This window comes from Corylus avellana, chromosome ca9, assembly GCF_901000735.1.
Source record: "Corylus avellana chromosome ca9, CavTom2PMs-1.0".
Classification (NCBI taxonomy): Eukaryota; Viridiplantae; Streptophyta; class Magnoliopsida; order Fagales; family Betulaceae; genus Corylus; species Corylus avellana.
Genome location: NC_081549.1, coordinates 3,112,180 through 3,127,894, shown reverse-complemented (window position 1 = coordinate 3,127,894; position 15,715 = coordinate 3,112,180). Strand labels below are relative to the sequence as shown.

The 15,715-nt window shown below is 35.0% G+C and overlaps 3 protein-coding genes across 3 annotated transcripts; all 3 read left to right on the top strand.

Annotated features, from left to right (window-relative positions):
* LOC132161737 (NDR1/HIN1-like protein 10) lies at positions 1-932 on the top strand. The gene has a single exon (XM_059571920.1). It carries the CDS (start codon positions 130-132, stop codon positions 757-759), a length of 630 nt encoding a protein of 209 aa, XP_059427903.1. The 5' UTR covers positions 1-129; the 3' UTR covers positions 760-932.
* Positions 933-4,954: 4,022 nt separating this feature from the next.
* On the top strand, positions 4,955-6,172 carry LOC132192200 (NDR1/HIN1-like protein 3). Its single transcript, XM_059607464.1, has one exon. It carries the CDS (start codon positions 5,300-5,302, stop codon positions 5,996-5,998), a length of 699 nt encoding a protein of 232 aa, XP_059463447.1. The 5' UTR covers positions 4,955-5,299; the 3' UTR covers positions 5,999-6,172.
* Positions 6,173-8,835: 2,663 nt separating this feature from the next.
* LOC132161728 (NDR1/HIN1-like protein 3) lies at positions 8,836-9,717 on the top strand. The gene has a single exon (XM_059571912.1). It carries the CDS (start codon positions 8,881-8,883, stop codon positions 9,550-9,552), a length of 672 nt encoding a protein of 223 aa, XP_059427895.1. The 5' UTR covers positions 8,836-8,880; the 3' UTR covers positions 9,553-9,717.
* Positions 9,718-15,715: the final 5,998 nt, after the last annotated feature.

Genomic DNA, 15,715 nt, shown 5'->3' with positions numbered 1-15,715 from the left:
CCTATAAGGCTATATATATATATAAACTTCCGAGCCCTCTTTTCTACACTAGAACATAAATCAGCGATTGGTTTTTTCCCTTTTGCCCTTTTTCCTCACAACTCACAAAGCAATCAAGCAATTTTAAGAATGGGATCGAAAGGTGGGTGCGGGTGTTGCAGCTGCCTCTGTGGGTGTCTCTTCAGTTGCCTTCTGAGCCTCATCTTCCAAATCCTCTTCACGCTCCTCGTCATCGTGGCGTTGGTGGGCTTCGTCTTCTGGCTCCTCTTCCGCCCTAACGAGGTCAAGTTCCGCGTCACCGACGCCTCGCTCACCCAGTTCAACTTCTCCACCGCCGACAACACGCTCCACTACAACCTTGCCCTCAACATCTCCGTCAGGAACCCCAACAAGCGCATCGGCATCTACTACGACAGCATCGAGGCCAACGCTTACTACCAGGGCCAGCGATTCGACACCGAGACTCCGGCGCCGTTTTACCAGGGTCACAAGAACACGTCCGTTCTCAGCCCCGTCTTCAAGGGGCAGCAATTGGTCACGCTGGGCGCCACAGAGGTCTCCAACTTCGATTCGGATAAGTCCGCTGGGATTTTCGGTATTACTCTGAAGCTGAAACTTCGGATCAGATTCAAGGTGGGTTGGTTCAAGGTCGGCCACTTCAAGCCCAAGATCAAGTGTGGCTTAAACGTTCCTCTCAAGTCTAATGCCACATCATCACCTGCAACGTTTGAGTCTACCAAGTGCAGCTTCGCTTTCTGATCAATCTTCCGGCGGATCTTCTTCCATTGATCGAGCCTTTTTCCCATGTTTTTGTTATTCTTTAATTATTATTTTTTAGCGTTATTAATATTTTATAATCTTTTTTCCATGTTGGGTTTCCGTACATATATAAAAAAGTTTTAGTGGCTGTTTCACAATTTTCCGGCTCCTGATGATGAATTTGGTATTTGGTGGTGGGTTGCTTTCATTCAACAACGCATTGATTCGTTGTTTTTTTATGTTCTGTTCTTGGCGAATCACATAACAGTCTCTCTGTAGAGGGTCACTCAGATTGATACACGTGTTACTCCTCGCAAATCAAGACGTCGAGAAGATGAGTTAGCCCTTTGGGTTGTACTACCCACACAAATATGACCGTTGCGCACTGCGCATGTGCTCGACTGATTCCGTGCTCTGCACACGCATGATGCGCCTGCCTGTAGGGACATAAATAAAGGATTCCTAATGGATTAAAAGTGACACCTTCTTATCGGGAATTAAAAAAAGATTTTGCGTGTTTCCTAAGGCGCTGAGATTTCTACCATATTTGTCTTTCCATACGTTACATTAGGCAATTTAAATCTTTTAATATAAATCCTCAAATCTAAGTACAATCTTTTAATAAATTGTATTTAAGTGCTAATTACTAGCCACTAGGGCTGTCATTTGAATAAACTCAATACAAAATTAAAAGAGCTATAATTGAAGAGTCTTAAATGTTTAATTAAATTGATCTAGGGATAATTTTTAACACAATACAAAATTACCCAAGAAGACAAATTGACACCACTATTAATTAGATACATAAAAGATTCTTATACGTTGCAAAGAGAATGGAATAAATGAAATTGACATTGATTAAAAATTCACCAAAAGGGTTTACCTTTCTCCTAAATTGTTCTTTGGAATTTGTTTCGGGCATCACCAACCGGTGGGAGCCGTTTGGTTTTGGCTTTTTATTAGCTCTTTCGTTGTTTGATGGCAGGCATGTGGTTGTCAGCTTGTGTCTATTTAGTTGAGAAGTGACAATTGGGGACATGGAATCAGCACCACAACTTACTTCTCCTTGTTAGAAGCTCATTGGTACATCGAGAAACGTGTTAAAAAAAAAAACAAATAAAGATTGGCTGGTAAAAAAATTAAAGAGAAACTTAATTTTAAACCCTTGAGCTACCAAACATATTCTGTACTTTGAAATCTCTTAATTTGGATTTTAAACTTTCAATTGCAGTTAATTTGAACTCATTCGTCAGATTTTAAACTTTAAAAATAAGATAATGACATTTGTACCCTTGAATTTTTTATAAATTTTTAAATTTACTCTTAATTTCAAATTAAAAATTAAATAAAAAAAAATTAAAGGGTAATTTTGTCTTTTTAGAGTTTTTGACGGCAAAAATTGATGGAAGGGTAAATTGACTGCAGTTGAAAGTTCAGGGGTCCAAATTAATAGGTTTTAAAGTTCGGAAGTAAGTTAAATCACATGGTAATTCAGAGGTCTAAAGTGAAGTGTTAAAAAAAAAAAATTAAATATTTTATTCTAGCCTTGAGACAACTAGTCTGATGATTTTAAATTTTTAATTGAGCTTCCGCTCATACCCAACACTACTTTTTTGTTTTTTTGTTTTTTTTTAACATGTCTACATAAGAGAAGAAGAATAGGATTCGAACTAGTGATCTCTGCTTTATGAGGCGTGATTCATAGCTAGTTAAATTACTCCTTGGAGACCATACGCAACACATTTTAAATCAAGGTCAGAATCATAAAATCATAAGAACAAAACAAATCAAATATAAAATGCAACTGTTGGATGCTTTAAGAGCCGCCGAACCATATATTTAGAAGCTCATTGGTACATCGAGAAACGTGATTAAAAAAAAGAACAAATAAAGATTTGCTGGTAAAAGAATTAAATATTTTAGTGGGTAAAATTCACATAAACTTTCAAACTATCACCTAATTGATAATATTTTTCTCTCAAAATTTTTAATTGTGACAGTCTCTTAAACTACCAAAATATTGTCAATGTCCTCCTAAGACTAGCAAAAAGATAAAAATGTCCTTATATATTTTTCAATAAGACAAAAATACCTCTATAAATTCGAAAAAAAAAAAAAAACAAAAAAAAACAAAATTAATTTTTTTAAAACAAAAAATTTAATTAAAAAAAAATTATTTTTTAATTTAAAAAAACGATTTTTTTTTTTAATTTTTATTTTTTAAAACGGAAATTTTTATTTAAAAAAAAAAACGATTATTTTTTTTAAATTTTGTATTTGAAAAAGTTATAAAATAAAAATAAAAACGAAAATTTTCAATTTTTATAAAAAAATCTAAAATTTTTAATTTTTTCTTATAAAAAGGAATTTTTTATTTTTATATTTGACCATTCCTTGGATTTTTTTTCTTTTCTTTTCTTTTCAGTTTTAGTTTTTTTTTTTAGAAGTTTTAGTATTTTTTTTTTACATAGGGTAGTTTTGTCATTGGCGGGACATTGAGAATGCTTTAATAGTTTGAGGGAGACATTGTCATAATTAAAAATTTGAGGGAAAAATTATCAATTAGGTGCTAGTTTGAAAGGGATATATAAACTTCCCGCAATTTTTTTTTTTTTTTTTTCTAATTTATTTTATTTTAGCCTGGAGACAACTAGTTTGATGATTTTGATTGAGCTTCAGTTCATACGCAACACATTTTAAATCAACGGTCAAAATCATAAGAACAAAACAAATTAAAAATAAAATGCAACTGTTGGATGCTTTAACAGCCGCGCGCCCAATCCATTTTTGGTTAAGGGTGTGGTTTCTACATAAATCCACAATTAGTTTTTGCTCTATCCTTACAACTCACAAAGCAAGCAATTTTCTTTCTCTGACAGACCATCAGGCATGGCAGAGTGTGGGTGGGACTGTTGCAGCTGCCTCGCTGGGTGCTCCTTCAGTTGCATTTTTTGCCTTATCTTCCTAATCCTCTTCGCGGTGCTCGTCGGCGTGGCCTTGAGGGCCTTCCTCTTTGGGTTTTGGTGGTGATTGGATAATAACTTAGAATTCACAGATATTGGAATTCAAGTTGAAGAAAGCAGAAATTATGAGGAAGAGAATAGAAATTACTGTTGTGATCCTAATACTTTGGGATATTATCTAGATAATGGTATAGGAGTTTGCAATTGAGAGAGTTATCTCTAGTACTTGAGACGATGAGTAGTAGTATTTAAGAATTAAGTGATAATGTTTCATTCATTGTAAATATCTATCACCTTGGGACTATTTGTATTATTTAATAACATTTGCTAATGAAGAAAATATACATTAAATATCGTTTTAAAATGCAATTTACTGTATTTTTTAAGTCGATGCTAGCCATCTCGAAGTTGCTCTTTAATATTTATTAGAGATCGCGGCTTTCTCAAAGTAACTAATTTATTATTTCTTGGATTCTCATAATTTACAGAATTAGAAACAGAAAAGCTGTAAACTAAGTACAACATTTACGTTTACACTCTATGTAGCTCATTACAACGGTTTCCAACTCAACCAACTAGTCTATACATCTCGTGTAACTAACTATTCCAGCTCAGAGTGAACGTAAGTCGTAAGACTATATATATATATACCTCAAGAGAAATGTTCTAAACAAAAGATGTCAAGAACATTCATCTTGGCCTACGGCCCAAGCAAGGAGAGGAACTTAGGCCCAGGCCCTTGATCCGAGAATAATGCTAAAAGTTTTTTTTTTTGTTTCTCTTGTATCACAGTTACTAAAAACGCTATTTCAAAAATGTAATTTAATGGTTGGTAAAATCATGATTCGGTCTTTAAAATAGATGAAATGTTAAGTGTTCTCCTGGTTTTAAGTATATATTATTTTCTAAATAAACAAAAAAAATAAAATTGGCCCCATCAGTCCCCTAATGCCTATGTAGGACCATGAGAATACCAGTAGAACACTTAGTATTCTCCTTAATAGTGTATTTTTTTTTAATAAAAATAATGCTACGTTTAATACTAGTTTTTTCACACCAACTTCACATGGGTTGATGTGGTGTGTTTTAAATAGCTAACAATTTATTTTTTAAGTGTGAGAAAAAAAAAAAGAAAAAGCCAATTAAAACAAGCCGTGAAGCAAGAGTGAAAATGTAGTTGGAAAAGATTAGCACTAATCATTTTATAATGCATCATCCTACGTAGAAATGAGTGTGGTAGTACATCGTTGTAGAAGAGAGGAAAAAGGAACGTGTAAACCGTCCAACTGGAGTAGGAAACTATGCGGAAGTCAAAGGGAAAGGATTCGGAAGTTGATCGGTTCACACAGAAGACACCCACATGGGATGAAGTTTCCTACAAAGCAAACGCGTTAATTATACAAAACCTACCTAAGCCACACCCACACACCGCGGCTTTCCAATTCCTCGGCAATATATATATACAATATACACCCACATATATACTATATATATACATATAAGCCTCCTCTTTCTAGTTCAGATACATATCTAGCACTACTTGATTTTCTCTCTGATTTTCCACCCTCCGATCAGACATGGCAGAGAAGCAATCCCTGAATGGTGCCTACTACGGCCCCTCAATCCCACCGACACGCAAATCCTACCACCGCCACGGCCGTGGCAGTGGCTGCTGCGGCTGCTGCGGGTGCCTTTTCGGCTGCCTCTGCGAGTGCATCTTCGGCCTCATTTTCAAAATCGTCTTCACTATCCTCATAATCATTGGCCTCGCCGCGCTCGTTGTCTGGCTCGTCCTCCGCCCCAACAACCTCAAGTTCCACGTCACCGACGCCTCTCTCACGCAGTTCAATTTCACCGCCAACAACACGCTCAACTACAACATGGCGCTCAACATCACCGTCAGAAACCCCAACAAGCGGATTGGGATATACTACGACACCATCCAAGCCAATTCTTACTACCAAGACCAGAGATTTGACACGATGGATTTGACGCCGTTCTACCAGGGGCACAAGAACACGAGTGTCTTGAGCACCCTAGTCGATGGACAACAAGTGGTGTTGCTGGGAACTAGCGAGCAATCCAATTTCAATTCGGAGACGACCGATGGGATCTACAGTATCGATTTGAAGATCAACCTTAAAATCCGGGCGAAGGTGGGTTGGATCAAGATTGGGAAGTTCAAGCCGAAGATCAAGTGTGGGTTAAAGGTTCCTTTGACTAATGGGAAATCGGCAGGTAGCTTTGAGGCTACCAAATGCAGTTTGGATCTCTGATCATCACAGCAGGCCTCAAACATGTTTGTTTGACTGGGTCTTTGATGTTTTTCTTTCTAGTATATTTAGTTAACTACCATACCTTTGTCTTTATTTTTTTTATTTTTTTGAGCATATATATGTTTTTTGTCATTGAGTTTATTTGTCAGTTTCATTGGTAAATAAATAAAATATAGATTTCGGTGTTTCTTTCTTTCTTCTCTCTATGAACTCTATTGCGTGATTATGTGTTGGTGTTTGTCTTTTTGCTTCTAACGTGCAAAAGACACGTAGCAATTTTATAAGCCTACATATATAGCAGTTGAACAAATCATCGATACGCCATCAATGAGTTAGAAACGAGCCGTTGTCGTAATCTTGCCCTAGTAAAAAGTGGATTGGAATTTCAGTAATTTACTGATTAAATTATTATTGTTTTAACAAATGAGTTATCTTCATAAAATTAATACGAAGCAAAATGCTTCATCATACAATGCCAAAAATACAACTCAAAAATTTTATAACTCCAATAATATATATGACATACCCAGTAGTCTTTTGGGCTATTACAAAATAACACCTTAAAAATGTCATCATCACAATCGGTATATAGATGTGCAACATAAATCGACAACGTCCATGGTCGCTATCTCTTTTATCAATGACAATTCATCCATGAACTTGATAACACATATGACAACCAGAGCAATAGCAGAATTGTTTTATTCAGAAGCAAAAAATGAAACTACAAAATCAAAAAACGAGTGATGACGTTGCTAACACGTCATTGATAGAAAAAGACAAATCTGATTTTGAATAAAAAAAATAGATCTAAAAACCTCATCAAATTTGGTGGAATAACAGTGAGTAAAACGTTATAGTCGGTAGAGAGTTAGAACGACATATCTAAACAACGGAAGAAAGAAGAGATGAGAAAAGAAAAGAATAGAAGCGGAAGGAGGGGGTTCTGCCGCCTAGGATATTATTGATTAAATTATTAATAAATGGGGTTAGTATAAAATTTAAGCTACCAGTAAGTCACAATCCCACATAGAGTGGTTATCAATTTGGAAAAAAAAAAAGTATCGTGATCCTGTTGGACAAGGAAATCCGGCGGCTCTATAATAAATAGAATCAACTATGTAGCGCCACGTGTCTCAAGCGGCACATCTGTTTATCTATCTATTTTTAACTTGGGTTGTTTCGGTCTAAATGCTGTCCACTTCATGTTCATTGGTCGTTGCTACGTGGGGGACGTAAAACTTAAGGCCCCCGAACTGGACCAAACGTTAACCTGCCCAAAACTTCTCGTACCCCTTTGAATTATACAACTCGAATCTACGCCAGAAGAGAATGGTTACTATGAGAAATTCTAGTTTTCGGCATGATATATAGTGAAATAGTCAAGTCTTGATGGCGATATAATGACTTATGGGACCCCGGATCCGGTCCGTTCAAGCTACCCATTACATATGCAGTTTTGACATTTTATTGCACGAGTTCCTCTTCCGCCCCACTAGTCTGGGTCCGTACATTTATTAATTCAGTCACTCGAATTGATTCATGCTACATCCTTTTTTATTTCTTGGCCAAGTAGCAATTGCATCATAAATGCAAAATCTTATACGACTTTTTTTCCGCTTTTCATTCATATGATAAAGAGCGTAGATAAGTATTACAATTTACAAAATCTTATACGATTAGCTATATTTCTATTTATTCTATTAAAATATTATTTTTTAACTCTTTATTGAGAATTAAAGTGAAAAAAGTTTTAAGAAAAAGAAAAAATAGGTGAGAGAAAGAATAAAAAATAAAATGGCTAATTTGAAAAGTGCTGCTATATTTATTTATTTTTTATTTTTTTACTCTTCCAATTAAATATCTATTTTACATTTTTTTTTTTTTTACTAATCTAATGTAAAAGATTTTTTATAAATTTAATTAGTCATTTTAAATAAAAGTAATATTTGGTTGTTCTATTATGAATACTCTTAAGTCTAAAGATCCGAGCTTGCATTATCCACGTGTGAGACTTATCTCTGAGAATATATAGCACACCAGACATATTGCTGAACTCAACCGTTCACAAGGGTGATTCCTATTTCCTACCAACGAGGCAACGACTAATCAACAATCGCCCATTGGAAAAGGTAAATGCATATGTCTTTTTCCATCTACCCGCATCACGTTCTGGTGTTGTATTTCTTTTTCTTAATTTATAACTAAAACCAATGACTTTAGATGGAATTAGGTACATCCCATAGCAAATATATAATTATATATTAAGAACTTTTTTGTATGAAAATAAATAAATAAATACTCCTAAATTATCCACCTATAATATAAAAGAGTGGAATGCAAAAGGCTCCTCTATTTTGTAAATGAAATAAAGTCCATGTCTCACGATCTGGTCGAAGAGTTAATTAATTGGATTAATTACCTTTAAAATACAGCCATAAAAATGAATTAAATTAATTCAAGAAGGGCATGAAGATAAGAGTTGACATGGCCCATTCCAGCTCAGCAAAATAAAAAAAAAAATGGTCCAATATTCCAACATGACATACTTCTACGCGTACAGCGCATCAAAATGAGTTCTGCAAAATCTTCCTAATTTCACACACAACATTTCGTAGGAAGTGAACAGGAAACTTCAATTCCTTCATTTCCATTTCAATCTTCCAAAAGCAAACGCGTTGTTTCTAATCCGACGTCATGCGCTCTCTCTCATGCAGCCGTGCCGTAAGCTCATGAAAAACCATGTAACGCGGCTAACGAGACTTTCCTTCTCCATTCTCCAACCCTATAAATACATGCACAAGAGCTCTTCTGCAATTCATATCTCCCATCATCTTATAGCATTCCACAACAAATTTTCTCTTGCTTTCTTTTAATTAACCATGGCAGAGAAACAATCCCACCTGAACGGTGCCTACTACGGCCCTGCAGTCCCACCGCCGACCCAATCCTACCACCGCCATGGCCGTGGCAGAGGGTGCGGCTGCTGCTGCCTCTTTAGCTTCCTTTTGAAACTCATAGTCTCCCTCGTTGTCATCATTGGCCTTGCTGTCCTCATCTTCTGGCTCATCTTCCGCCCCACCAACGTCAAGTTCTACGTCACGGACGCCTCGCTGACGGAGTTCAGTTTAACCGGCAACAACACTCTGCAGTATAACCTTGCCGTCAACATCACCGTCAGAAACCCCAACAGGAAGATCGGAATCTACTACGACACCATCGAGGCCAGGGCGTACTACGGCGACCAGCGTTTCGATGTGGATACCTTGACGCCGTTTTACCAAGGGCACAAGAACACGAGCTATTTGAGCGCCGTGTTTTCAGGGCAGCAAGTTGTGCTTGAAAGTGATGAGCTCACGCAGTTCAATGCGGAGAAGATTGCTGGGGTTTACAGCGTTGATGTCAATCTCTATCTCCGGATCCGGTTCAAGGTCGGAAAGTTGAAAACCGGCCGGGTGAAGCCTAAGGTGAAGTGCGACCTGAAAGTTCCTCTGAGTTCCACCGGAAACTCAGCAGTTGCTTTTGAGAGTACCAAGTGCGATATCGATTTCTGATCGACCGACCTTCTTCATGTTTGATTGAGTGCACTACGTACTTTTTTTTTTTTGGTATTATTTATTCTTTTTTTTTTTCTTTTTTGTATGTGATATATGATCATTCTTCTTATTCTCGCATACGATGCGATTGTATTTGCTTATGAGATAGAGGGTAGATGATTATGTTTTGTTATTGGAGTTTATGATATTATTTATTTGTCACTTTCGTTATGCGTGTAAATAAATAAATCATTAATATATATATATTATTCTTGAGTTTTACGACGATGCTTATGCAATGCCTTTAGACTTTTGTTTATTTTATGTAATTCCCATTATAATAAGTTAATAATTAATTAAGGAGACTGAAGACATTCTTTTCCATAAGAACAAGTCATTGGAGCTTCTAGAAGGTTTAGCAAATATGTGTCACAAATTTAGAATAGGCCAAAGCTCGAGCCTCTAATTTATCAATATGATGATACATTCCACAAAAATTACGAGGGGATCGGATGTCGATTACGGAACGTTTCTTTAGTTTGTCATTAATTAATTAGTTTGTGGATTAATGCATCTTAAATTTGATAACATTAGTCATTATTCCTTAAAAAATAGTTGACAGAAATCATTTAATGAAAATCATTTACGTCTATTAATATACTAACTAGAGGTTTCATCCCAAAGAACGGACACAAACTTTCACCTTTTTACGTTAAATATTAACTAGGGAAACATGTTTTTAAAGGACATTTAAGGATAGTAATTCCCTTTATTAATTATTTTCTAATGGATGCATCTTTCTACACAAATTATGTTTGTTTTTCCACTAAACAATATTTAAGTTCGAAAACAAATTAAAGATCGATCTTAATTAAGTTGTTATAGGAATTTGGCATATCTACCATAAGTTATACTCCTAGCTATTTGGTAATTATAAATTAACGTTTCACCACTAAATTATTATTTTATGTTTATCCAACAAAGTCTTTTGAAATTGATGAGTCCAATATTATGCACTTGGTATCATCATGACTACGTGGAGTTCCATCAATTTATAATAGTCATATATGATAATTTAGAGCAACCGGAATCTTACTTTAGGCATCTGGTTTTCCTTTCTCTTTCTCTTGTTACATATTTTTGCGAAAGAGCTCCTGGTAATTAAGCCAACAAAGGTTCTTAGCGGTAGGTAGGTTATATATATATATATATATATAGAGAGAGAGAGAGAGAGAGAGAGAGAGAGAGTCTTGGTGTGTAGGCAATGCTCATTCTGAGGTGACTGTTGCCAGGTACTGGGCTCTTGTACGTGTGCAACAGCAATATTCTTAAGGGTGACTAGTGAGACTCTTTGTTACTTGGGTCCATGGGCCTATATTTATTCTCAATCGACTTACTAAGTCTTTGGCAATAAAAGAAGAGGTAGAAACTAAATGGAAAAAAAAAAAAAAAAGAATAACAATTTACAACTCTGTCATCTCACTTTCATTGGACTGAATGTGTCTGTGCCCATAAATCCTTAATTTTGTTTTTAATTAATAAGATATAATTCATCATAAGCTTATATATGTACAGTTACCAATTCAATCTCTACAAATGTTATGTATCTTTTAAACCACATTTTTTTTATTAATATTATTAGAAAAATATGTAAAAAACACATGTTAATAAAAAAAATTCATACACGTATTTTAAAGACTAAATTATATATATATATATATATATACACACACACACGATATTCTCACGCGGCTGTTGAGTTTTTCCCATGTCTTCTGTGTGCTTAATCACAAAGGACGCTTTTCTTCCTTGAGTAATTGGGCACAAAGTGGGTGTTCCTAGAATTTTGCTATCGAGTAATTATATATTATTTATCTTATAATTTGCCCAACAATGTTGACGTAACGCTCACAATTAATCATTGGATTAATTCTTGTTAAATAATAATAATAAAAAACTAAATAGTTTATTTGGAGTATTATGTCGATATTGTTGAACAACCACATGATAAAAATAAAATATTTAGCATTACTCGATCTTAAGTTATATAAGATACCCAATTAAGATAGTCAAATGAAGAACTCGCATCTTAAGCAATTAAGTAGTTTCGTCTCTTTTTTCCCAAATGATCAAAATCTCATAAAAATATTTCTAGAATATAATTCTCTTTTTTTTTTTCTTTTTTTTTTAAATAAGCAGTGGATTTTTTATATAACATATACTGTTATTGTTATAAATAAAACGATTGACCGATATTATTTTAGGAGTAATGGTACATGCTAATATGCTATACCATTATCCAACTGGGCTAATGTGGCATTGCCTATCATTTTTGATTTTTTAATTTTTATTATTATTATTTTTTTAAATAATGATTGATCCAAGAATAGACACTGCAACTTCAATTCATAATGAAAATAAGCATTTGAAGTGAATACTTGTGCGTACATTGCTAATTCAAAACTAGTTGTAATATAAAGCAAAAATAGGACTAGCATATACATCAAGAATACACATTATTTACTGATCATTGAGTTGACATTGTTGCCAGGGAGTATCTCAAAAGGTAATTCTCCCATAAACAGCTTTTAGATGCTGTAGGACCAATTTTGTGGCTCTTGCCAGAAATCCTTTACCTCAACATAATGACCTAAATGATTTGTAGTTTTGGTCAGACCCTAGCCTACATCCATCATTTCGTATTGTTAGCATTTTTCTTTTTGGTTGTGGGAGGGGGGGTGGGGGGGCAGACATGGACTAATTATATCGAGTGGACTTTTGAAAATTGCAAAAATAATAAATAGATGAACCATTCACGTCTAGCTCAATAGCTAAAGGGATTGAGGTCCCTCCAATTCCTTGGAATCTTCAGGATGGTCACTTCCTGCAAAAGTTATTTGAAGGATAGAGCCACATTGTAAACCACTCCTTTCCAAAATCTCTTTAAGTGGAACTAATGTGCAGTAACCTACTCTTTTCAATGAATTATCATACAAGCTTTTTGAAAACATAGAAGAAAATGAGGACAAGAAACCTCTCAATTTCATCGTCAGAATTTAAAGTTAGTGTATCTAATGGTGTTTACTTTATAATGGAGAGAGAGAGAGAGAGAGAGCAAACAACTCATTATGTGACTAGGGAGTGAATGATGAATAACAAGTCATCTTTGTAATAATTTAAACAACACAGTTTGAAAGTGTCATAATTTTTCCTAGTGTCTTGCACTAGAAGCAACTCCGACAAGTAGTTCAATAAAAACTCAGAATAAATTCATAAGTAATGCTACATACTCAACTTTCATCCTAGTGCTCACAAACCATTAGATCGACCTTTATTAAAAAAAAAAAAAAAATTCTAAAGGCTAATGGACATTGCTATATCAACCCAGTTGCGTGGTAGTTGAATATTTAAAATTACTCCGAATTCATTATCGCATACTGTTGCTATTTCATCTATGTGGGGATAGCATGTAAGCAGCTACATCTATTCTACCATGTGAAAAAAAGAAAGAAAAAATAAAAACGTTAAAATCTACAGGATTTAGTCATTTGTGATTTGAAAAAAAAAAAAAAAAAAGAAAGAAAGAAAGAAGCATAGCACTTCAACAAAAAAGGCAGGCAATTCAACAATAAGATAAAGTAAACATAATAAAAAAAAAATAAAAAAATGAGGGAATGCATCAAATGTAGCCCTATACATTATTGACACAAAGATCATAAATTTCGGCAGCTAAACAAGGAAAGAGGAGGGGTATGACCGTCTCAAGATTCTTCAACCATGTCCAAACCCTAAGAGAATGGGGTGTAAATAAGATCATGACCCTTAAAGATACCCTTCAGCTCTACCCAAACACTTGTAGAGTAACAACTACAGTAGAAATGAATAAACAGAGGAATGGAAAGACAACAAGAAAGCACCAAAAAATACAAACAACAACAGTATCAGCGGAGGGCGAGGTGGAGGAAGGTAGCGTGGACACGGTTGAAAACCATTGGCATGTGTAAGCCACTCGCCGACACGTGTAGACAATGCGCCGACAGTGGACACCAAGAGCTAAAAAGCGTCAATTGGAAACTGGCAACAGAGGTGGAAGGTGGTGGATGGGAGGAGGGGATGTGTCACACACGAAGGAGAGCTCCCTAAACGTCGCCACGTGTGGGACACACACCAGTGAGTGAGATCTATTCACAGGCACCTGGTACTTGAATAGAGAAGATTATGTGGCGGTTGGAAGCGAAGAGGCCCGGGAGTAAGGTGGAATGGCGCGTCAAGGGGTGAGACTTCCTGAATTGAACAAATCTGATTTTGAAAAAACCAAATCCAAAAACTTAAAAAAATGAGGTAAATGTGACGCTGGGAACGACTAGAGAAAGTAGAGACCGGATGATCTGCAGTGGAGGATGAGACGATGGAGCTGTTGAAACTGAATAAATTGCTAAGGGCGATGGATAGGGCCTCCAATAAAGCAAGTAGAGCCTACAAAGAGGTAGTTGGAGCCTTAAAAAAGATGGAAAATGGAGGGGGAGGGGGAATAGGGGATTAAAGCATAAGGTAGAGGAGGAAGGAGCATGAGGTTTTTTGGGTTTCTCAGAGCGAGAGAGAGTTGGGGGAAGGAGACGAAGGGTCCATAACAAGGGACATATGTTTAGTAAAAGTTACTAAGAGCATATTTGGGATGTCCAACTAAATCCGACCTCGGGTATTTCATGCTGCTAATAAAATTGTAATCAAGACTCCATTTGTACATGATGTGTTCGCCATGAGTAATGCTAGAAGTAGGATTAAAGTCATCTTTGTGTCCTCCCAAATGTGACTTGGCTTTTAAAATTATTGTTAAATTTGAGATGATCATTTTAAATTTTGATCTATTGGTGATTTTAAAATCCACATCAAATTTAGGAGGATACAAGAATGATTGTAGTCGTTATTTAAGCATTACTCACCCGTTACAAAACAACCATGAGATTTAATGTCAAAAACATAAACATAAACCTTTGTAACCATAAAGTCAAAAACTGTATAATAGTAGCTCACAATCTATGGTCATGTTATACGATGCAAATATTGTATATTTTTTAGAAAATCATATATAAGCATTTGTTTATTGAAATAATCTTATAAAAAATTAATAAGCTCATGACATAAAATAAAACAAGCTCACTCTATTGACAAATTGCATGTTTTAAATATGAACAATTTCATAATCAATTGCTTACATCAACCGTTCATTTACCACCTCAAACATCTTAATCACCAAGTCATAGCGAATTGTAATATAATATTAGACACAAACATGCTAAAAATCTTAATCCTAATAAATAAAACATTAATATTAGACATAATACCGAGTATGATTGACATTAAGTTTCAGCTTTAATGTCCTTGATGACGTGACATATTTTTAACCCTTGAATTTATTTAAAGAAATCACAGCCGTGAACTAGAATCTGATTTTATTAAAAAGTGCCCACAGGCTTAGCAGCTTGATAATAGCTTAAATGTGACTATTTTTCTAATTAATGGTAAACATTATCATATCTTACTTTGTACTAATTCTTACGTACGGGCCTAGCTTCTATGTTACTTTGATGGCCAAGATTCTACCTAGGGCTTTTTAACTCGAAAAAGCAAACTTCAGAAACCCAAATTCTACACGCGGCTACACCCAAAGCCATGAGCTCCGATTCTGCTTCGAAGCCATGGATTTCCTTCTGAATTTGCATAATCAAGGTGAACACAAGTAAAAATAGAGTTGAGTTTGCACCAATGGGAATCAAACCATGTTTCTAGCTACAGAGGTCATCCAAGACTATATTGACGGGTTAGTTTTTTTGTTTTGTGTATTCTATTATTTCTGATTATTATTTTTTTAATTTTTTTTTAATTTATGAAATAGATGTATTTGTTTTTGAAAGACAAAAAAAAAAGAAAAAGAAAAAAAAAAGAGTGCTGGAATGCACAATCCTATAATTATTTTGCACAAACCTACTCGTTGAGGCTATTTCTCACAAACAGAGATTTGCAGAAACACATATATATGGCATCCATTGAATTTGATGTAAAGGTAATTTCCCTTACATTATATATTTAATTTTGGTTCAATAACTAATTGTGAGCTTAAATGATGTACTATTTTTTTTTTGCCCTTAGGCTGAATACGATATACTCAGAATGCAATAAG

What these genes read in the sequence shown, in the direction of transcription:
- LOC132161737 (XM_059571920.1), top strand. Translation starts at nt 130, where the DNA reads ATGGGATCGAAAGGTGGGTGCGGGTGTTGCAGCTGCCTCTGTGGGTGT.
- LOC132192200 (XM_059607464.1), top strand. Translation starts at nt 5,300, where the DNA reads ATGGCAGAGAAGCAATCCCTGAATGGTGCCTACTACGGCCCCTCAATC.
- LOC132161728 (XM_059571912.1), top strand. Translation starts at nt 8,881, where the DNA reads ATGGCAGAGAAACAATCCCACCTGAACGGTGCCTACTACGGCCCTGCA.